Raw genomic sequence first — 25,328 nt, forward strand, 5'->3', positions numbered from 1 at the left:
CATTACTATAACTTCCAACATTCTAATCTTGGCTCACAGAGTTACCTTCATGTTGTTCCAAACTGTGGTTTTCAACTGTGAAAACCACACTGGCCTTGGCTATTTTCCTTTCAACATCTTCACTGCACAAGTCGTCTTTACGAATAGTACAACTCACCCTCAACTCTCAAGACCTCCAAAAATCATACATTTTGTGAACATTTTCACCTAAGTAGCTCAAATAATAAGCATAATGTTAAGTCTAGGAGGGTTTTACTTCTCCAATTGGTTCCGTTTTTCCCCATAACCTTTGCCATGCTCCTTAGGACAATTTTCATCAAAATGATTCATATAAATAGGATAGAACGCAACCCTGCTTAACTCTTGATAACTAACTTCATTTCCTACCTTAACCGCATCAAACGCTTACTCATAATCTATGAAAATGAGGATGGAAGGGGTTTAATGACTCAAGCACTTCTCAATTATTAATCTGAGTGAAAGTTCGGTCGACGAATCCTCTTCCCTTCCTAAAACCATACTGTTATACTTTTAAGACTTTATTCACAGTATCTCTAAGTCTGCAAAGTATAATCATTGTTAGTAATTTGCTGCTTAAAAAACCAAGACATTGTCCCTAGAATTACTGAGATGGGTATTCTTATAGATGGGTTTAAATAAAGCTTTCCTGAAACCGCTAGGTGATTCCTTTTTTCACAGTATTGGGTAAAATATCTCTAACTTCACAGCCACCATATTTAAAAAACTCATTTACCAAACTATCAGCACCTGGGCCTTTGTTTTAACTTTTAAACCTTTCAGTGCTGTTACTAATTCCTCCTCATAAAGTTAATCTTTCTTCGCTCCCAAAGTGTCCCAAACTCCAATCAACATAATATGAATTAAAATTTGCTCACGTGTAAGTAGTGAGACATTGTAAAATTGTCTATTTGATACGACACAATATTTTTTCTTTCTTTTGTAGTTAGACAGTTAGGTACACCAAAAGACACATGCCTTTTTAAGTTGTCAAAATGTTGTATTTGCAATATCTTGAAAATGGCAGAGAGTATTAAGTTGACACTTGCATGAAGTATTTAAGGAGGGAGGCAGTTGGACGTTGAACTATGTCTGGAGGGACAGGAACATCTGAATCAAGAGACATGATGTGCATCCAAGTTGTCAAAATTCTATGTCTTCAAAATTTCGAGAACTGTTGGGAAAAAAAAGGTAATTGATGCGGCACTAGACCATTAAGGTCTGAACCAGCGGTATTGACCTCCTTCTCAATGCCCTTCAGCCAAGAAGTGCAATAGGGGGATGGGGGCCAGCCATTCTGTGCTTTCGCACACCCTTCCTGTTTACCTTCCCCAGGTTTCTTCAAGTATCCATTTAGAGCTGGGTCGACTCTGACTGAGCTTACAGAGTCACGCCACTGACCCCTGTCCCAAACCAAATAATTGGGTACAGTAGGATTCGAACCGTCGCCCTCTCGGACAAAGGATCCTAAATCCAGTGCAACAATACACTTTTGCTTGGGGATGGAGTTGAACGTGCACGTCACCCAAATATCAAATCTACAGAATCTTAAGAACAGCTGTGGGGATTAAGTAGAAGCTTAACGGCACTTTTGGATATATATATATATATATATGTGTGTGTGTGTGTGTATGTGTGTGTGTGTGTGTGTGTGTGTATTTTTCGTTGCATTTTCGTTCATAGCAATATTTTAACTAAAATTCATGGTCAGGAAAAGGAAATTGCTCCCCCCTCACCATTCTAGCACCTGTAGCTTTGATATTCATTATTACTAAATATTTACGGTCTGGGAAATCTATAATTTTTGTCCAAGTAACCGTTAATAAAATTATGAAAATAAAAAAAAAATAAATAAATACAAATTCAAAAATGAGAAGCTTTTGCTTTCCTTATTTCTACCCTTTCCTTATTCACAGGGTTTAAAGATTGGTTAATATTCCAGTCTACGGGATGTTCTAAAGGAAATTGGTAACAGGTTTATTATTATTGTTATTATTATTTTTTACACTACTCTTTTTACTAGATGACCTTGACATGCAATAATTTAAACAAATTATTACAACAAAATATAAGATACGAAGCTTCTTTTAATAAAACAGTTGATTAAGACAAGTGAGCATTCAAGAGTATCTTTGGGATGGGGGGGGGGGGGTTCAGGATGGCTTCACTCGTGTAGAAGATCAAAATTATTAGAGAACTCTATTAGTAAGTTTTTTTTTTTTATTAAAAATTATTACATCATACTACATCCAATCTAAACTTTGACAGGATATTAAGATTTCGTCCAACATTCAAATTACAATCAAGTGTTTTGTTTCTTCAGCATAAAAACTTAAAAACGATGAAAAATATCCTTACATTAACCATAATAATAAAACTATGCCAATCAAAAATGAACGAAAATCAATTTTAAAAACGTTTAGAAAGATTTTAAGGAAAAGTGAAGAGCCATATTAAAACCTAGGGTGAGCGAAAAAAAAAGACTTATAATAACTGAAATTTAAAGCGAACAGATATTGCCTTCAGACATTGAACAGACAGTCTTCATGGATAAATGAAGGCTAATCAAGGCCTACAAATATGAGTAGTGCTACCCCCTCCCTCCCAACCTCTTTAGACGGCTGGAGTGTGATTGTCGTTTTATATTTTCTCTTGAACAAAGTGGTTTTTATTTATCATAACATCGGCAAAAAACAGATATATAAAATCACCATAATAACCAAGATGAAAGGAAAAAACTTATGAAAGCGGACCGACTGATTAATATATAATGATACTAATTCCTGGATATCTCAGCAATTTTTGATTTTTCGAAGTTGCAATTATAAAAGGGAAAGTGCTTTGCTTTAAATAAATATATGTATATTTTTTTTTACAGGAAAGCTTAAATGACGCAAAACTTTTAGAAACTTTAGGGGGGGGGGTAGCCATACTCCTGTTTATCGGAATTTCTGTTCGTTTCAAAATTTATTGATTCATCAATAGAGTCTTTATTTCATGTTTGACGCAATTATTCATTTTTTCTGCTCTTCTTTCTGCAGTATTATTTTTACGAAAACAATCAAACACTGTGTAGCATTTTTTTAAATATTAAGACTGAAAATTTACTCTCGCCCTCCTGCTTTAGTGGGATTCATTTTCCATCACCTCATTTTAACTAATGTTGTAGTTATTTTACATATATGCTTCTAAATGAAACTATTGGTACCAAAACCGCATTGACCTGTGTTGAAGAGAAGCAGCTTCCCATGGCTCCATGATCAGATAAACCATTAAATATCTCCTTTGAGGAGAGGGCCAAGTCCCTCCAAAAAGAAATGAAGTTTGTGTCCCTGTCTAGGAATTAGTGGGCATTTCCAGGTTCTTTTGGCTCATCAGATCCACATAATATAAGAAAACAAAATAAAAGTTTTAGAAAGTTAAACTGCACCCAAGTCGAAAGACTTTCCGTCACCATGATTTGTCCCAGGCTATGTATAAGTGACCTAACATTCTCGCGCTGTTTTTAGCACTGGTAGAGGGATCAATGCATACTGCTCTTTATTCCATCCCTGTAAAAAAGATCTTACTCATTTAATCCTTGCCCGTACTCCTACTGCCTGCTCCTGTAGGTCTAGAAACTCTTATTTAAAACAAATATAAAACTAATTATTATTCATCGTAAAAAGCCCCAAATTCTGTTGATCTCCCTCTTAAAATTATGTTTTGTAACTTGACACCTTTTGAATCCTCTCAAACTAATTCGTAATTTGTTCTAATTTGTTCTCGACTAATTGTTCTCATTTGATTTAGTAGTTTATTTTGTCATTCATTTTATTAACCTATTTGCAAACGGATTATGACATAAATGACACAGGTTGAAGAAAAGATTTAGCGTTGGATAGTTTATGAGTAGCTTATGGACAATAGCAACTAATTAAAAATCAGGGGTATATTTTGGTGGTCGCTAATGTACTGACAGAACCCTAGGAGGGAGGGGGCTTATTTCATACTAATTTCGAAACCAATGGCTTTTTGGGGGGTCGTTACGGGTAGTCTACCTAGGGTTTAGCGAGAGTTGTTACATTCTTAACAAAATTGTCACACAAATTCACAATGATAACTTATCACCCTTTTTTGAAAAAGCCGAAAACGCAAGGAATTTCGGTGGTTCTTCACTACCCCCCTACCTGAAGTTTTAACTTTATTAGAGCCGCTTTGAACGGGTATTGACAGGCTGTAAAAGAAGGAGGGGTGTGATAGATTGAAAAGAAGTCAAATGTTTGACTATAATCTGACATTGCATCAGAAGGTTTTTATAGTAGACTTAGCCTTGTGTTTTTGTGTGTGTGTGTGTCAGTTCCTGTGAGCGTACGCAAGGGTCTATTTTTATCTGTCAATATATGTGTATTTTGCGCATGTGCGTGTTTTGTACGCATCTGCATAGTCTCCCTTTAAGCAGAGGCGTAAAGACGGCCAGAAGGTTATTCATTCTGTTTTACTTAGCATACACAAGATTGTGTCTCATTTAGCTCAATTTTTTTAAACCACTATATACTTTTGCATTGTCTGATGAAAAAGGTAAAGAATACATAACAATAAAATCCACTTAATTTTGAAAGAATCATTGGTACTTGTTTTTATCTTTAATTTATCTCACTGAGACTAAGCCAATTATCCCAACCACACTCAAGAACTGAATTTAGGTTAATCACAATGAAATATACCAAAGTATGATGAAAATATAATACTTTAAGAATCAAAATTATGGAAACTACAATAGAGAATTATAAAAATCAGGCCGCTCAGAACAAATTAGATTAAATATAGGTACTTCATTGTTAGCTAGTACACACTCAAGAACTGAAGTTAGGTTAATCATAATGAAATATACCAAAACATGATAAAAATATAATAGTGTAGTAACAAAATTATGGAAACTACAACAAAGATGTATGGAAGGGGGGCCACCCACACCACATTATATCAAATACGTACCCTTAACAAACTGGTACTTTTGTCTTATAGCCACCACACTCAAGATCTTGTATCGTGAACATGAGACAATAACCGGTTTTCATGGTCTTCATACCAGACAATATTAGTTTCGACTCGGTGGGAAACTACATTGTAGTTATATTTTAATTAATATTTATTTGTTATTTTGGTTAGGTTAGATTAGTTTAGGTTACGTATTTAATATAATACGGTCTGGGTGGCCCCCTTCCATAATTCTTTGTTGTAGTTTTCATAATTTTGTTGATAGAGTATTATATTTTAATCGTATTTTGTTTTATTTCATTAGCATTAACCAAACTTCTCTTCTCGACAGAACTTGAGCGTGGTGGCTATAAAACACAAGTACCAACAAACCTATTGTAACCTAACCAAAATACCAACTAAATATTTGATTAAAATATGGCTTCAATGTAGTTTCCTACTGAGCCGAATTGTCTGGTATAAAGACCGTGAAACCGGTTATTGTCTCATGTTTGCGACACAAATTCTCGAATGTGCGCTAGCTAACAAAGAAGTACCTAGATACCTAACCTAACCACCTCTATATAAAAAATCGTTAATTAAAATACACATATATAGTAATTTATCTCACTGAGACTAATCTAATTATCTCCGAATGCAGACAGAGAAACCGGTCTTACTCAGATCGAGAACATGAGTGTGGTCGGTATAACTAAAAAGTACCGAATTATTTAAGATCCACATTCAAAACTTACAATAATCTATTCCGTGAACAAATCTTGGATTTAGCAAATATTTTTAAACATTTGTAAATATTTTCAACTTCAGTTAAAGGCACATTTAAGCTAAACTCTAGAGATCAAATTTAGACTCCCGAGAACACAAATTTCCATTTTAATGACCAAAACATAGTTGGATGGATAAAAAATTTGGTGACAATCCTGCTTCGGCCAACAAAGGAAAAATCTAGTTAATCAAAGCTATTTACTGTCTTTTTTCCGACATATACCAATTCATCCAACAAATTACGCATCCAAATAAAGTTGTTCAAAACTACCACCACCCACATTGGGATACACGTAATTACATGCCAAAAAGGTTCTAAATACCTATTATTTTTTTAAAGGGCAAGTCGGGCGAAAATTGGGTATTTTCTAATGCCTGAATGTGGAAAATTTGTTGATGTACTTAAATAGGATGTAATTGATAGGATTATTGGAAAAAGGGGTTTTGCAAACCATCTGTTTTTAGCATAATTATTGCCCTTTACCATTGGAAACGAGAGGCATGCCTAAAGTACCGCATTGAGCTTTTTATTTAAGTACTATTAGTGTGGTCCTAATGTATACCTCGGCTTTTGATTTGTAGGTTTTTCTTCTGTCAAGGAGTGATCCGTTCTTCTCCGTTCTCTGACCCCGTCTAAAGTCTGATTTTTTTTTTGTTCCAATTATTTAATAATAACTATTAGAATAATAAGCTTTTTTATAAGTTCGAAAAAGAGCTTTTGCGTAAAGAGCGAGGTATTAAGGAGGGGGCGACTCTTTCGTATATATAATAATTTATGTTCGTTTTAAGTTTTAATGTTGTGCCTTATTTTTATTTGAAAAAAAAATTGTTATTTATTTAATTCCTGGTTGTTTTCAAATAATGCCGAGAAATCTGGCCCCTCCTTTAAGTATTTAAGTACTATTTAAGTACTCCCTATTTAAGTACTATTAGTGTGGTCCTAATGTATACCTCGGCTTTTGATTTGTAGGTTTTTCTTCTGTCAAGGAGTGATCCGTTCTTCTCCGTTCTCTGGCCCCGTCTAAAGTCTGATTTTTTTTGTTCCAATTATTTAATAATAACTATTAGAATAATAAGCTTTTTTATAAGTTCGAAAAAGAGCTTTTGCGTAAAGAGCGAGGTATTAAGGAGGGGGCGACTCTTTCGTATACATAATAATTTATGTTCGTTTTAAGTTTTAATGTTGTGCCTTATTTTTATTTGAAAAAAAATTGTTATTTATTTAATTCCTGATTGTTTTCAAATAATGCCGAGAAATCTGGCTCCTCCTTTATGAAAAATTCCTTTCCCCACGAAAATTCCTCAATGGAAAGATTCTCCCACGTAATCCCCCTCCCGAAAATATCTGTATAGCCTACTTCTCAATAATCAATACTATATGTAAACAATGGGCAAAGTCCATAGCTTGCAGACCTTCCCCGGCGACTAGGGTGGGGTCAAATTATCCTGAAAAATATAGTTAATAGATCTGTCGACTATGCTGAATAAAATGACTATCTCATAATTTATATAAGGTGAATTTGGGGAAAAAAGGGGTGTGGGAGGGAATCTAGCTGCCCTCCAATATTTTTGGTCGCTTGAAAAGGGCATTAGAACTTTTGATATCCTATAAAATGAGCACTCTCCCAAGCCTCTAGGATCACTGGTCCTATACGATCTGCCCTGGACAAAAAAATTAAATAAACGCGTATCCGTGATCATTCTTCAGGCAAAAAAAAACACAAATTTTACATTTTTGTATATAGGAGCTTGAAACCTCTACAGCAACGTTCTCTGATACACTGAATCTGATGGTGTGATTTTCATTAAGATCACTTGGTGCTTTGGAAGCGATCCCTCCTTCTTCGAAAACTGGACCAACTTTCTCAGACTTGTAACTTTTTATGAGTAACATTAAACTTGATATATTTTTTTTTTGTATTTTGAATAAGCATCAAAATTAGATTCTTTTGCTGTATTTATTGTTGTCAAGACTCTGTTTCTTAGACTTTCGGTTACTATTGAGCCGCATCACTCCTTGTGAATATGGTGACGCTTGCAGAAAAAGAGGTCCAAGGATTATATATATATATATACATATATATACATATATATATATATATATATATATATATATATATATATATATATATATATATAAACAAGAAAGAACTTAAAAAAAAGAAAAAAAATCACAAGCAATTCCGACCTAACGAAAGGCCCATTCTAATAAAATAAAAAAAAGAAGAAAAACTTAGACCTAAAGCCTTAAACACGCCTTTCCTGTTTAATAAATCTATTACTGCACATAAAATCGCCCAAGTAAGATAGGAGGCCATCAACTCAATATATTTAATTTTGTCGTCATGAAACGTTCCTTCCTTAATTTAGGCAACTCGCACATTCACACAAGAGTAACACACTCAGAACAGTTTTATTGTTATATTTTAATTTTTTGGCTTTTTCACAGTCTCTGTTTTTCATTGTCGATTCTTCGAAACCTCTTTTTGTACTGGGCGCAAATTAGTTTGGGCCTTTGCCACTCTTTCTCTTATTTTGTTTCATTGGCTTAATTTTTTCTCGTTTTGTAATTTCCCCTTCACCCTTCAGGCAAAATCTGCACAATTCATGTATAATAATGTCCTCTTTAAATACTTTCAACCACTTCCGTCCTAAAAAAAACATGCTGGTACCCTCCCTACACTTAATGCTCATATATGTATGTATCTATGTTTCGTATTCTCTTTGTAATTTAACCTTATATCTTTGATAAGATGCCATAATTCCTTCACTTTAGAAAAAAATTCCCCTTCACCCTTCCAGCAAAATCTGCACAATTCATGTATAATAATGTCCTCTTTAAATACTTTCAACCACTTCCGTCCTAAAAAAAACCTGTTGGTACCCTCCCTACACTTAATGCTCATATATGTATGTATCTATGTTTCGTATTCTCTTTGTAATTTAGCCTTATATCTATGATAAGATGCCATAATTCCTTCATTTAAAGAAAAATCTAACAATCACGTTAGAGCAATCAAACCTAGCACCGGCACAATTGTATTTATTTAAAATCTACTTAGTAAAGTAAAAGGAAAACAAGTCATCCATGTCGTTTTATTGTAAGCTCACTTCCTGACGACTTCCGATACTTGGGGTCCCACGGATCTTTCACGCGATGTACTTCCCTTTACTTCCGAACAGTAAATTGTAAATACTAATGCAAAAGGACAGGATATTAGCTATTTACTAACTTTATTTATTTTTTATTTCGTTTAAAAGGTCCAGTCGACTAGAATTTTTCTTCCAAAAATAAAAAAGAAAACAACAATTTTGTTATTTTGTGTTTTAATTAGGGTAATTTGCTTATATGAGCATTTCAGGAACCATCTTAATTCCAGGGACGTGTACAGGGAAGGAGGGGTCCTCCCCCGAAATCCTAAATTTTCTTGAATTTTTGGGCAATTCTAATTCAAATTATCAAATGAAATTTTTTTTTTTAAATTTTGCCCTCTCTCCTAGATGTTTTTATTATTACCCCTCCTTCAATAAAAAAATCCTGCGGACTTGCTTGAATGGAGAGGTGGTTTTAGGGGGGGATAGATGGGCTTGCCCCGGGAGCAGATATTTTAGGGGCGCGAAATTTCAAATAAATAATCAAATATTTATGATCAATTTGTATTGTTCGAAATTCTATTTTTATTAAAATAAAGTAGAGGGGGCAGTTAATAAACTAAAATAACTAATACGTCATTAATTAAATTATAAATTGAAAACAATTTCTTTAATATATGAAAATTTTGCCAAATATGGTCCAAAAATTTTGTGGGAGACACAAGGGGAGGGGGGCTAATCAAGATTTGGTCCTGGGCACAAGAGAGGCCAGAAACGCAACTGCTTAAATGTGACTAGCACATTTTAAAAATGTTTTAAAGTTTCAGAATAAAAAAAACAGGCTAATTCTCTACCTGATAGTCACTAGGGTATTCTCTAAATATACGTACAGCATATGCAGCCCACAATGAACCAAACCTTGCTTCCACTAAGTACTGAATAATTTTGTTAGAAGTCAATGTGACTGAGTAATTCTGAAATACATTTCAGAAGATTCTCTACAATAAAACACATAAGAAAGATCCACAAAAAATGTCATGACTTTCACCTACAATGTAGTTTAGTTTCAAAACCGGCCACCACTATTCTATTCGAATTTCTGCTAGGTCTTTGAATTTCTAGCAGTGCTGTCAGGCCAGGTCGTTCTGACATTTTCACACGTTTGAAAAAATTGGCAAAACCATTTGCTATAATGAAATTTTATTAATACCACAATTTAGGTAGCTCCGATTTGAGCCAATCAGATGGTTTATATAATTTTCTGATTGGCTACTCAAATTAGCACTAGTTAAATCCTAGTATTAGTAAAATTTTGATGTGAATATATGATATTTTTAAAATTACATAAAATATAATGTGAATAAAATTGTTCTTGAAGGGAGAATCAGCAGAGCAATTTAGGAGGACCAAAGGGCTCCGAAGATCTTTCCTTTGAGAACAGCTTAATAAAAGTTTTAGCAATTATCTCACAAGTGAAAAAATACCATATACATCCCTTAGGCTTGAGAGAGACAATTTGCTCGTTTATAAACTTCATCAAATTCATCACTACACATGTTTTTTTTTATTCTTAAAAAGTCAAAACAATCAAGTAATGCGCAAACAAAATTATACAGCGGATGTTTATCCTCTTTCCATGACTTAGGTTGACCAAAAACTTATCAAAAATATCTGTATAGGATCTAATAGTGATATGTCTGACGAAAAAAAGAATTGTAGAAGAAAAGCACACCCACCCCCCTTAGGGGTATATTATAAAAGCTGACTACGCCCATATCAAAAAGCTGAATATGAAAATAAATTAAACACAGAAAATTGCAATTGAAAGGCCAATTATTTTGCCACTGCTACTACTACTAGCATTTCTCCTTTAAAGTAAAATTCCTTCTCTTTTTTGCTTGGCTTTCGACGACGTTGGAATATAAAAGCTTAAATTTTTGTTGCATTGACTTTTGATTTTTTCGTGCCAAGGTATTCTTCCACCAAATTTAACAATATCCATAAATGTTCTGCTGATTTTGCGGTCACGATAATATCATCCGCGAACAATAAAAGTGAAAATGATAGTGACCTCAGTTTCACTGATGGGGCCTATATTGTATTTACCCTATACTATAGATAGGTGATATCTGCGAATGACTTCTTTATTTATTTATTCCTGTTCGAAACACCCTTTTTGCTAACATTTTCCATAAAATCTAATAACCTCAACAACAAACGTCCATAAACGATTGAAAAATATTAAGGGTAAATTGTAGTCTTCAGCAATTTGCAGCTGAAAAAATTCGATTAAATATGTAAAGATGGTGATGAGGTTCAGTTGAACCATATACTTATGCAGATGAAGAACAGGCTTAGGGTTCATGCCCTTGACTTGAAAATATTCAAATTAACAATGTTTCCCCATAGTTCAAATACTTTATTTTTCCAAACAGTCTACCTGTTCCATTTTTTTTTCTACTTTGAGTCCCAAAATGCGGTCCTCTGAACGAAAAAAAAAATTCAGCACGTACCTCAGTTAAACTAGTCTTGTTTGAATTACAGTTTAGGAGTCGTAAAGGCCACGACAACATTTCTAAGCGATCTTTCTTTTCCAACGCACCTTCGGTGATCTTTAGGTTAAAAATGAAATTTTTACAGAATTTTAAACGAATATACTGTTTTGGTTGATTTTTTGAGTACCTGAATATCTAAAAAAAATTAGAGAATTGTGCAAATAGATTACTTGATGAATTAACGCGTTGTCGGTGTCATATCTAAAGCTCCAAAGCTTCGTAAAAACAAAACAAAACAAGAAGGTGGATAAAACCCACTGTCTTTAATTGTTTCTCTCGAGGTTTCACTGACTAAAAATAAGTTTTAGAGCGGAAGCGATATCTCAGAGGGAGGGGGGTAAATCTGAAAAAAAAAAAACAGATTACAAGAAAAATGAAAATTATGGAGAGTCATAAAAAGCTTGAGGACTGGGTGGATTGCAGGGCCAGCAGCCCCCTCACCTGTAGGTGCCTAAAGTGGTTAAGTGGAGATTCGCAAAACACAATTAAGATAATTCCCGATCTAGTTAGTTTAGTTAAATAAGTCTATGCAAGAATAAAGAGTAACATGGTCTATGTATGATTCTAACATGGCTATTCAGCGGCCAAATTTGGTTTTTTTTTCTTCTTTTTTTTTACAGAATTTAGTGCCAAAGCACTTGAGAGACTCTAAACTTGGTACTTCATAAAAATGGAAATAAAACTAAATAATGTTTGGCAATATAAAATAACACAAACTATATCGGCCCAGCACTCGGTCCATTCTATTTTTTTGTGTTAATTTTACCACGCTAAAAATGAAGTATTCTCAAAACACGCAGAGAGTAACAAATACCCTTTTTCATTATTAGAGGATGCATTTTTTTTCATTAGGAATGACTCAGTTGTTTGTTATACGAGTTTAATCACATTGGCTCCTTAATGCGTCATATACAATATGTGACCTTCACTTAGAGAAAAAATACATTTAAGATAGTTCTGATGTCCTCATTCCCTGTAAAATTGCAAAAATACGGTGCAAAACACGTTCACGCACCCCCTACCCTTTCCCGATGACAGTGTCCTACATCGTTGCCCGGGATAATTTCATTTTCTTTCACATGTCGTCTAAAAAAAAAGCTTTTTTACACCACTATCTCCACCTAGAAAAAAAATCCTTATACTCCCTTGATAGTAAGATCTGTATCCGTCTATGATTCTATAGCTTATTCAGGTTCGTACAAAAGATTTAAAACGAGGGTGCATTACCAAAAAAAGGAAAGGAAAAGAAAAAAAAAAACTGAATTTGGTGGCTCCATGTTTAGCAAGGCTTAAAGGAAGCAAGACTTTAAAAAAAAAAAAAAAAACTAACAACTAAGAGCTGTATCTAGGATTTTGTTCAGGGGAGAGGGTTTACGACAAAGAATTTACAAAGCGGATCAAAAAATTGTTTAAATACATTTTCTTTTTTACTTTTTTACGAGCCAGACAAAAATTCGGGGAAGGGGCTCAAACCCCGTAACCAAGCCTCCTTAATATGACATTAACTGAGAGAAATTTTCATATCTTCTGCATAGTTTATACCAAAGCAGATTATCTAGAAAAATAGGTGAGAAAGTACTATTCCCAAAGAGGCACTTTTATCTCCGACCCTTATAAATAATTCCAAACGTCGAACCATGCCACCATTTTTTAGTCAGTGACAATGGGGAACAGGCCTATTGTCACCATTTTTCATTGAAGTTGATGGAATAGGTATGACTCTAATCCTGCTTTAAGCCTATTATTGAATCTTTAAGAAATTAGACCTAATCGTGATAAAGTACAAATTTTTCAGAGCGTGTGAATTTGTATTTAGATGCACTTTAGGCGAAAAATTGTTATCTTTGGTTTGTATCACTTTTGGGAAATCAGGGGGCGAATGGGTAATTGGGCAGAATGGAATTTCATGTGTGATAAGTGTGCCCCTATTTGACAGCAAATGAGGCGTTATTATTTGAGGCTGAAATTCTGTCTACGATGATAATTTATGCTATTGGAAATAATAGCTGTTGCTGGGACAGCCAACAGAGAAGGGCGAATGGCGCAATTGCATATGAGCCCGTCTTCTGAAAGGCCTAAATGTAATTGGGTAAGGCAGATTTTTTTTTTCAATGCATAAGAAAAAATAGATTTTCCATCAGTAATCCTGGGACCAAACATAAAACCCATTAGTTTTGTCTGAAACTTAGCCAGACCTAGTAAAATTAGCTAGGGCGGGTTCTCAACGGGAAGTATTCTGATTTTGTGCTTAGCTGATATACTGTCCCATACATAAAACAGGGGGATAAGAGGACATTTTATACAGTTGCTGTGGCACATTTTCATGCTGAATCGATTGGTAAAGTATATTTGTCTACAGTTTCTTTGATGAACTAAGTTCAAAAAAGACAAGCTAACCTTTCATTTCACACTGTGTAGTATATTTTCGACATCTTATTTCTTTTCCAAAAAAAAAACAATTTTTACTTTCAATCAAAAGTAAAGAGTGAAATTAAAACTTAAAACAAACAGAAATTATTTCCCAAAACATAAGTTTTTTTCAAACGAAAGTAAAGAGCAAAATCAAAGTTTAAAACAGACAAAAATTATTCCGTATACGAGGCATAAAGTATTTACGCACAATGCACAATGACGCACTATGCACGGAGTATTTACGAGTGCAACAAATTGCCCTTTACAGCCTTTGAACTGAAAATTGTCTCATTTAAAGTAAATGAACGTCAATGAACTGACCTTTTGCTTGAGCATTTGTTCTTAAGCATTTGTGACAAACCTCGAACAATAACGTAAAGAGCAGGGGATTGAGGAGGGGATAGCCTCCCAAGTAAACGGGATAACTTCTGCTCATTTAATTTTTTTAATGTCGCTTTTACTTTCATTCGCAAACTTTTTTATTATAATTAATGTCTACTGGTTTTAGTACCATAGAGCAACCCAGTTTTACCCTAAATTAAATATAAAAAAACAAGTTTTTTTAAATGAAAGTAAGGAGCGACATTAAAACTTAAAACGAACAGAAATTACTCCGTATATGAAAGGGGCTTTTCTTCCTCAACGCCTCCCTCTGTACGCTAAAGTTTGACTCTTTCTCTTAGCTCTACTTTTTAAAAAAGGAAAAAACTTTAGCGTAAAGAGCGGGGCCTTGAGGAAGAAAAGCCCCTTTCATATACGGAGTAATTTCTGTTCGTTTTAAGTTTTAATGTCGCTCCTAACTTTCATTAAAAAAAACTTGTTTTTTATTTAATTTCTGGACGTTTTTTAATTCATGCATGTTTTGATCTTGGCTCTCCGAACATAAATAATTAAAACGAAATTTGCATATTAATTTCATTTTTGGCTAAATGGCTTTCTCATAGTTTTAATCGGAAGATTTTGAGAAAAAAGGAGAGAGGGAGGAAGCCTAGCTGCCCTCTAATTGTTTGATTACTTAAAAAGGCAACTAGAACTTTTAATTGTTTTACGAACATTTTCATTAGTAAAAATATTCGTAATTAACGAATTAACTTACGTAACGAACTTCTATGTTCGTATATTTTTATTGCGTATATGAGGGAGTTCACCCCTCGTCGATACCTCGCTCTTTACACTAAAGCTTAAATTCTGTCCCAATTCCTTAAGAATGACCCTTGAATCACAAAGGCCGTAGAATAAATAGCTGAAATTACTAAAATTACTTTCGCGTAAAGAGCGAGGTATTACGAGGAGGTAAACCCCTCATATGCGCAATAATTTCTCCTCGTTTTAAGTTTTAATGCTGCTCCTCACTTTCAGTAGAAAAAACTTCTCATATTTTATTTTATTTTTTCCTTGTTTTTTTTAAATAATGCAAAAAAATCCTGCGCCCCCTTCATTGAAAGTCTCTTCCCCCATGAGAAGTTTTTCCATGGAAAGATCCTCCCGCGTAACACCCCTTCCCCAAATCAACTCTCCCTCCAAAACCAAAAATAATCCCTCTGAAAACGTCCGTACATTTCCTAGTAACCATTACTATATGTAAACACAGGTCAAAGTTTGTAACTTGCAACCCCTCTCAGGGAGACTGTGGGGTAGTAAGTCGTCCCCAAAGACATAGTTATTAGGTTTTTTGACTATGGTGAATAAAATGGCTATCTCAGAATTTTGATCCGGTGATTTTTGGGAAAAATGAGCGTGGGAGGGGGCCTAGGTGCCCTCCAATTTTTTCGGTCACTTAAAAAGGGCACTATGACTTTTAATTTCCGTTAGAATGAGCCCTCCCGCGACATTATAGGACGACTGGGTCGATACGATCACCCCTGGAAAAAAAATAATAAAATAAAATAAACACGCATCCGTGATTTGTCTTCTGGCAAAAAATGCGAAATTCCACATTTTTGTAGATAGGAGCTTGAAACTTCTACAATAAGGTTCTCTGATACGCTGAATTTGATGGTGTTATTTTCATTAAGATTGTATGACTTTTAGGGGGTGTTTTCCCCTATTTTCTAAAATGAGGCAAATTTTCTCAGGCTCGTAACTTTTGATAGGTCAGACTAATCTCGATGAAAGTTATGTATTTGAAATCAGCATTAAAATGCGATTTTTTTTATGTAGCTATTGGTATCAAAATTCCATTTTTTAGAGTTTTGGTTACTATTGAGCCGGGTCGCTCCTTACTACAGTTCGTTACCACGAACTGTTTGATTTAAGGAGAAATACCGCATCTCAAGCCCGACTCTTTAAAATCAAAGTTTAACTTTTCAGAATAATGCTTTGAGAGAAAGAGCTCAATTATTGTCTTTGCTTTTCGAAATTAATTTAAAAGAAATTTCAAAAAAAAATAATTAAGAGATACATTAAAGCAGAACACGAGAAGAAATATAGTCATAATAATTCAAACGCAAAACGAAGAGAAAACACCATAAATAATAAATGAGATCAAAAATGAACAGAAACTACAATGAATAATCAAGTCAAACTTAAAACGAATAGAAATTACCACAAACAGAACTATGGTTTCTAAAGACTAGAGCGACATACGCGTTTTACACAAAACAAACATATTTTAACGCTTTCTCATATGTAATATGCAATGATATTTATTATCATTAACATTAACATATCAAAAACTGCTTAGACTTCCAGGATTGAATATCATTACATTTCAAATAAAACAATCGGCCTACTTTCGAAACTTATTTTCAGTAATCTGACTATTATGGTGATTTTCTTTCTTTTTGTTGCTGATGTTTTAGTAAATATGATGCTTTTCAAAATACTGAGGGAGAGAAGGGGACGGGTAGCACAACTCTTTTTTGTAAATCTTGATTAGCCTTGATAGAATTTTGTGTGTGTGTGTGAGTGTGTGTGTGTTGCTGTTAATGTCGTAACAAATAAAAACACTTGGGTCGAAATACAAAACATTTACAGTTTCAAGCAGACGAAGCTCTGGTCTTTAGAATGCCAAGGGGGCTTTAGCTCTACTCCTATTTATGGCAATTTTTGTTAGTTTTAAGTTTGACTTTATCATTAATTACAATTCCTTTTCGTTCTGGGTCCCATTCAGCCAATGATAGCATTTCTACTCGTCTTCGGGTTATTATATGACTTTATTTCTGTTCGTCTTTCGTTGGTACAGCTCTTTACTTTTCTTTGATAAACTTTTTATAAAAGTGTTTTTCTTTAGATTAATTTCTGTCCGTTGTTAGGTGACATATTATTTTGTTGATTAATACTAGGAACATTTGTCGATCTTTTTTCATATTTTCTCCTTATGAATTAAGATTTTACATTGCTATAAAAATTTTGGACAAAATAGGAATATGCAGGCCAAATTTTTGAATAACAGTAAGTTTGTTCAAACATTTAAATAGTTTTACGGGACGAAATATTTTTTGGGCGGATGGAGAGAGGAGTTGTTATTGAAAAAGATTAAAATCTGCATAATTTTTGACCTTCTATTGAGCTGAAGCCATCCTGACCTTCTTCTTGTCACAGCGTTGAATATAGACGCATATTGCCATACATTTCATTATAAGAATCTTTTTTTATTATATCTTATTGCAATTACTTGTTTGCTTAAATATACACAAAGTCAATATAAAAGATATAATCACTTTGTATTTCCAAATCATCGGTTAATAAGACTTAAGAAATCACCTTTATCAAACAGAGTGCCTATAATTCTAATTTCAAATACCGTTTCCGTGATATTGCATATATGTTTTTTCAATGACCTGGATACATACAGTGTTTTTGATTTAACCCTTCCCCCTTCACTAAGTCAAAGCGTGAGGTCCAGTTGACCCGTACAAGACTCCTGGAAAGTTTCAATTCAAACCCCAAAGCAATTCCCGAGATAAACCCTAAGAGTAACCTTGACAATTATGGCTCTTGTCCAAGAGGCTGTGGGGGCCATGTCATTTTCGAAGGCATATTTATAATCCTTCCGACTATGCTGAATAAAATGACAATCCAAAATTTTGGTCTGATGTCATGGAAGGGAGAGGGAAGCGAAAAGAGGCATGGGAGAGGGTGGCTGTCCTGAAGTCACTTCCGACTCTTAGAAAGGACACTAGAAAATCGGATTTAAATTTCAAAGGCCCACTCCCGGGATACTGCAGATGTGGTATCTTAATAGCCTGGATGCGCACGGTGTTTTTTATTATATAGTCCTACTCTTTCCTCAAGTCCTAATTCAACATCCCCCACCCTCCCCATCTTTAGCAATTCTTTTAAAGTTTCAACTTAACGTCCTAAGCCGAAGACTCTGCAGATACACTTGGGATCACGTTGTACATTTTAATTTATCTCACTACTTAACCGTACATAAATTATAAATTACACAGAATTTTATAGAGCGAAAACGTTATTGTTACGTTGATTGGAGACAAAAAGTGCTTAACCACTTCCCCTACGGTAAATTTAATATTATTTTGCCCTCTGCTCTTATTTTCTCCAACAGCACGTGGTATTACCAACTCTTCCCCAAAGTTGTTCCAAAGACAATTATGACATGCTACTTCGAGTGTCGTTCAATTTGATTTCCCTTCCAGTCAAAATATAGAATTTGGTCGAATCCTACCCTACAATACTCCCTTAAAGTTTCAACAGGATCTTTTAAGCCATTCCAAAGGTGTCATAAATAATAAAAGGCAGCGCAATAGCGCTGCCTAAGTAAAGAATGCAAAATGTACTATTTATTTTGATTTTATTTTTTATTTTCACCAAAACAACTTTATATAGAAGGATTTGTCGTAGAAGCTTTGGAAGGGGCTCATTCTATTGGAAATTGAAAGTTCTGGTGCCCTTTTTAAGAGATTAATTTAAAAAAAGGCAATACGAAAAAGAAGTTTTTCAAAGAAAAGTAAACTCAAAACGAACAAAAACTACTATTGAAGGACAAATGAAACCAAAATAGAACAGAAATTAAATCAACAATCATAGAAAACAAAGATACAACAGATATTAATGTAAAGAAATAAATAAATCTTAAAACAAGTGAAACTTAAACAGAACACAAAACTTAAAACAAAAAAAATCACTACAAATAAGAATTCGGCTGTTGACCCTTTACCCTTCCCTACCTGTAAAAGTCTAAAGCAGTGGTTCTTAACCGATTTTGGTTCATGCTCCACCTAGGCATTTGGGTATCTTGCCACCTAGGCAACTGGGTATCTTTTTCCGTCTTATAGGCATATGTCATACTAATGAAAACTACTGTCTGAATACAACACCTTTTATGCAGTGTATAACGTCATTGCAATATTGTCACGCATCTTTTTTCTGTTTAAATGCATTGAATGCAAGTTCATTCATATAGATATGTTGTTGTTTTTTCAAAGTTAAGGCTCTGAAGCATAGTCAGTCGAAGGGCGCACGTCCTGCCAATGACCCACCAAAATATTGCCATTCGTCACAGGTAAGTCTTGCACCCCACGTTGGGAACGAACAGAAATTATTAAATATATGAGGGGAGTTGCCCCTTCCCAATCCCTCGCTTCGTAAGCGAAAGTTTGACTTTTTTTCCCAATTCTTTAAGAACGACTCCTGAAACAGAATTCAAATGAGAAATATTTTCAAATAACTTTGAAACTTTAACGTAAAGAGAGAAGGTTGAGGAAGGGACAGTCCCTGTCATATACGGAATAATTTTTTGTTCCTTTTAAGTTTTAATGTTGCTCCTTACTTTGGATTAAAAAAAATTTATACATATTTTTTCCTACACAAGGCCAATTACAGTAAACTAAAATGTTTTCACAGTCATTTAAGTTGGCTATTGGTTGATTATTCAACCATGCATAGCCTTAGTTATTTACTTAAAGAGCAGAAATTACAAGTATCCGTGAAACACCGAAACCCGTGCCCCAAAAACTTTGCACAAATGCTCAAATAGCCAAATCCACTTAAGTTTTACAGCTTACCTACTCTATTTTAATGGATTTAGCAGCAGTATCTCACCATCAACAATATATGTTTGCCCTAACGATGTGGGGTCATTGTTGAATGGGTATATTTCTTTGCATTTATAGAGCTTAATCAAACAATTACTTTTCCTTAGGGAAGTATAAGCAAAAGCCGTCTTATGATGATTTAAAGATGCAACAATAAGAGAGCATTCGGAATATCGGTACCCACACTCACACAATCTGGGTGGGAGAACCCCCTCCAAAAGAAAAAGTTGATATGAAGAACAGGTACAAATTTGAGATTAAAAGTAGGATTTTGAGGAGTTGTGTAATTCCAGAAAACATTACGAACCCGCTTAGAAGTTAGGTGTTTATTTTCTCATGTAAGGATCTATCACAAGCCCTTCCATCCCATCTCTGCAACCCTACGTTTGGTTCTAAGCAAATAAAGTTTCTCGAACTTCCGTAGTCCATGCATTTAGTCATGAATTCTAAACAAGACAAGTGCAAAATTGTCCTTTCCCCTCTTTTTTCATATAATTTGCTGCGCTTGTGTCCTTTTATTTTTCTTAGGTTGCACATCGTATCAATTTCTCTGGGTCTGACCATTAGAGATGAGTTGCGTCCTTTTATCTTAGGGAAATTATAACCCTGCTATTCTAGCTATCATGTACTACAAAAAATTTCCTCCAAATAGCTCTTTTTTACCTTCATACACTTGCTGCATTAGGCGCATGACTAAGCATCCTAATCTTCTTTCATCTAGGACACAAGGACTCGTATAGTTCACCAGGGCACTATTGAAATGAGGACCGAAAGCCTCAAATTTTGGTAGTAACCTTGCAAAATTCTTTCAGAAGTGTCATGACGTTCCTTGTCAGTATTCAACAAGCGGAGTGCTTTGTCCTCCTTCTGAGGAAATCTCCAAGATCCCCGTCAGAATTAAGACAACGACAATAAATCGTCATAATCCCACTCATACTGATTAATTTTATATGGGAAACAGTAATAGGGAATAAGAAAGACTATTTGTCAAAAACTTTCATCGGGCATCGGATATCAGGCAGAATTAACCCTCAGGAGGTCATCTACAATACAAAATACTCGAAGAGGAGCTTCAGTCATTTAAAAAGAAGAATTGGCGAGACCGTCGGAATATCACCATCACTGCTGATGTGTTTTTTGTTTTTTTTAATGTATTTATTGAGGCGTACAACCATAAAACTTATAATTCCAAAAACAAATAAATTAAAAGAAATGATACTCCGTTTCTTTTAGAACTTTTCTTCTAGATTACTTTTTTCGGCATCTTGACGGTGAGCGATTTTTCAAGTGGAATTGTTATTCCCACCTATGGATTCAAAGATATGACTCATTATATCTCCCAGGTCTCGAGGCGTATTGAATTGACCAACGAGAAGCTCAAAGGCTAAAAAAAAAAACTGGGATCAACCGATCTAATCCTTTGCAGGATAAGCTTGATGACAAGCCAATAGAAAATATCGCAAATATGAGTATCATGGCTATATTTTAAAATCTGATGGAGGACCTGAGAGATATTTCTGCACACACAGTGTCAGCTCGGGGACTAGTCTGAAACAAGCACTATGACCAAAACTTGGAATTCCCACCAAAAACCAAGGTCAAAGTCTACCTAGCACTTCTTTGAGCCATGCTACTACAGTCTTGCGACACATGATTGATGAAGGCAGGAGGGCTTTGGATGTTCACAATCAACGTTATTTTCGTTATATACTTCGTAAGAATAGACGGGTTAGAATATCCAACTGCCAAATTATACAGCTCTGTGTCCATAAGGAAGAACCATCCCTTAACATCAAAAGATGTTCTCTTAAGTTCCTTGGCAATATATTAAGCCGCTTCAAAGGCACGGAATGCCGTGATGTCCTTGCTTAGGATCCAGCACCCTGATAAAAAAGAAGAGCTGGGAGCTCACAAGAAAAACACTTGGCAAAAAGTCAAGGGGAGCTAAAGCCCCCTGGGGAGGGGGTTTGGATGTAAGCTCAAAGGTAGATCAAATACTAGCTCAAGATCCCCGAGGAAGATACAGCAAACAGGACAAAGTGATCATTAAAAATAATTCCAAGGTCCTATGTTACCTGTTAAGACAGATGATTGTCCCCCCCCCCCCCAATCCCTTTGCTAATTCCTTAATCTACACGAACAATGAATCGGTTGAATAAATTTCTATATTAAATTATACTTCCCTCCGCCTTCATGGGTGTTTTGTTTACATAGTCTTAAATATTCAATATTGGTCCTTTGTTAAAACCGTAGCACGCGCCACAAGGAAATTACGGAAGTCCAATCAGATTTCTAACCTCATTATTGTTTTCCTGTGGAAACTTCTGTTTTCAACATGTTCCCAACAAGCCCTGTTAGATTACGGATCATTTCACTAATTAGGAAGTCAAGCAAACAATTTTTAGACTTTATGGTGCGTATTTTTCCGAGTTTTAGCTCGTACCACGCCCTCCTAAAGAGTAAAAGGCGTATCTCAAGTAGGCCTTTCAATAATGAGCACTTTAGTGAAACCATCCACCAAACCCATACCACATCCCTTTTGAGCTCAGAGGCACCCAGTAAGTTCTCCTAGGGAGGGATACACGTTTGAACCAAAAAGATTATTTTTCCAAAACGTTGCCACATTTTTCCAAATGTTGCACAATTTCTAATATTTCCTTTTCTAGCTTCCCAAGGGGAAATGGATGGATACTTGAGCCTCTCCACCCTTCCTCCTCGTAGACGTCTGTGTTAAAACACCGTAGACTTTGCTTGCAATTGTAAGTCTACCCACTTCGCCTTTTACCTTTTTATTAAGAATTGGCACCGATCCTCGACAGCCATTCTGCAACCTAAAAGGCATACTTGAAGAAGTATTAGTTTTTGGAAGACACCCATTTAATGAACCCGCATATAACACCCTCTGAAGATAATTTCTGTATTTTTCAATAAAAGAAGCGATTATACCAGGGCCAGATGCAGTACCCTAACAAGTTGCTATTAGTGGCCCACTGAGATTGACGTCTATGAACCTAATTTTCTGTTTAACACTGTTTTTCTTTTTTGCAATACGGTCCATAGATTCATGTTTTGCACTGCCAGGAAAAGGTAGAGACAGATTGCCGACAAGTTGGTAGCAGACCAATAAGATTGATAACTTTGACGCTCAATATTCAACAATGTTCATCCTCTTTTCTAATTCAGTCCCAATTTGATGTTTTTATGGTCATAAACGCGTTCGACGTGCCTGTTCTAAACTAGGTATGTTACATCCATTTAATGGTCAGTAAACTGAATGATTTACACATATTCCAGAATGCGGAACAAGCTGAATCGGAAACACATGTCCTTCCAATGGACAGGATTTCCTGTAGCTATCCGAAGTACTACAGGTGCCGCTTGGGGTATCATTAGAAAGATATTTCCGCATTGCAAACACCCTTTTGTTGATTAGGATACAGGATGGACCAGGTTTAAACTGGAATTCTAAGGCTTATTACAAAGACTTCGATATTATTAAAAGGAATCCAAAAGATAGACTTTTTTTTAATTGGGAGAGGACTTCAGCGCCTAATATCCAAATGGCATAATTTTAGAACCGATTCCTTAAAAAAATTACTGGATTTCTGTGTCCCCCTGTGGGTCTTTATCTACTGGGTCTATTTGCAGAGGAGTTTTTACTTCATGAAATGTGTTGAGGACGGAACATGATAGAGAAAAGTATTTTTATTTATTATTAAATCCAGTTTAAAGGCTACCTTGAGTCTGTTATGTCAGGCTAGTAGGCGCTGCTTTATTTGAGAGGAGAGATGAGTTAAAAAAAGGAGGTGAATCATACGAGAAATATGAGGAAATTCTAATATCCGGGGATTTCAAGGAGACGAAAACCCGAAACCCTTTCAATGTTAACTTGCCTGGTTAATATAATAAAACCAAAATTAAGCAACAGTGTTTAGCTGTACACAATGACCATAGAGACTGAAAAACCCTAAAAAAACATTGTCCCTGAAAAGGCTTCATATCTTTGCCACAAGTACCATTCTGTGGTGCTTGTCTACTGTGACTTTGATTTGATAAATCACTAAATGACCTACACATCTCATTAAAATAACAAAATGTCCGGTACATCCTTTGGATTTGGGAAAGAAACAAAAAGTAAACTAAATAGCATAAAAACAAAAAGAAACCTCATGAGGTTTTCAACCCAGTTTTGGCCTCAACTGTTGAAGACAATTGCAAATATGCAATAGTGCATCAACTCGGTGTCACCAGATTTTTGATTTAATGTCACGCCACCATTAAAGCGAAAATGCACCGAAAGCTCCATTTCTCAAGTGACAACGCGCCAAATGAACGATTTTCCACCCAAAAATGTGCCGATCTGATAAATTCAATGCGTAATCGCCTCAAAAAGTGCTAAAATGGGGCAAATGCACCGCATCTGGCCACTCTCTATCAACTGGTAGTTCATTGACATCACCAATCGTCGCATCTCATGGACATGAGCCTCGTTCCATTGCAACGAAGCTCACCTATTACATTGAAATTATCAACTCCAAAACATTTTAAGGTTTGGAGAAAAGGTATTCACATACAGATCCTATCCTGATAAAGTATCTATCTGAATGGGGAACCCCGTTAATAATCCCCAATGTGGGCGGGAGTTTACTATAAATCTAAACTCCCGTCTTAATTAACTAAAAATGCGTTAAGTTTTTGCACTATTTAGACCAGGTTTTATAATTACTGGAAGTGAAAACTTACCACGTTTACGAAATCTTGGAATGTTATAGAATTTGCTTTCCGTTGTCCAGCTTTCTCCTGGAAAATTTGTACTTTCTGTTCCGAAATTTCCACGCGAAACTCTGGTGCTTCTAATACTTTTAAAAAATCATCCCATGGAATTTCACCAAAACCTTCAGGATCAAACTGAAATAAAAAAAAACAAAACAATTAGATTCATGTTGTTGCACAGCCTGGGTTGAATAACGAGGATGGAAGGGAAAATGACTGAACTCTTAAAGAAATGGCTTCAGAATCCCTCTCATTGAAGATATTTAGTGAGGGGATTATATTGAAAATACGTTCCCTTCATCAGTAGGTCTCTTTGATCAGCTTTCTCGTTGATAAATATGACTGGTAATTTCTTATATATTCTAAATATTACAAGCACTCCAAAACAAAAATTTGTGTTTTCCAGAGAATTTTTCGAGGGAGCAGCAAACCCGACACTAAGTAAATTTTTTGGTATAAGTTTCCAGCACTTTCCTTGGAGGAAATACTGGATGATAAGAAATCAGGAAAGGAGCTCATCAATCCTCCCTCCTTTGTGGATGCTTGAAAAATAATTGTCGTACCACTGCATATCGAACGACTTGTTCCTACAGCTTATGAGCATCATAATGGGTAACTCATTACTATTGACTTGTTCAAAATCGGTATGCCTACCTTGGATTGTTTTTCTCTTATACCCTTATCCTATAGAACAGAGTGCTATACCAGTTTGGAGGAAGGTTCGGTCAATTGG

The 25,328-nt window shown here is 35.1% G+C and overlaps 1 protein-coding gene across 2 annotated transcripts in view; it reads right to left on the reverse strand.

The window, feature by feature from the left end:
• LOC136039835 (protein rhomboid-like) overlaps positions 1–25,328 on the reverse strand; it is a 171,741-nt gene that overhangs the window by 79,086 nt on the left and 67,327 nt on the right. For both annotated transcript variants that reach the window (XM_065723750.1, XM_065723751.1), the window contains one exon: positions 24,566–24,730. In XM_065723750.1, the coding sequence (XP_065579822.1) occupies positions 24,566–24,730 (165 nt within the window). The remainder of the gene's footprint in view (positions 1–24,565; positions 24,731–25,328) is intronic.

Source organism: Artemia franciscana, chromosome 20, assembly GCF_032884065.1.
Source record: "Artemia franciscana chromosome 20, ASM3288406v1, whole genome shotgun sequence".
Classification (NCBI taxonomy): Eukaryota; Metazoa; Arthropoda; class Branchiopoda; order Anostraca; family Artemiidae; genus Artemia; species Artemia franciscana.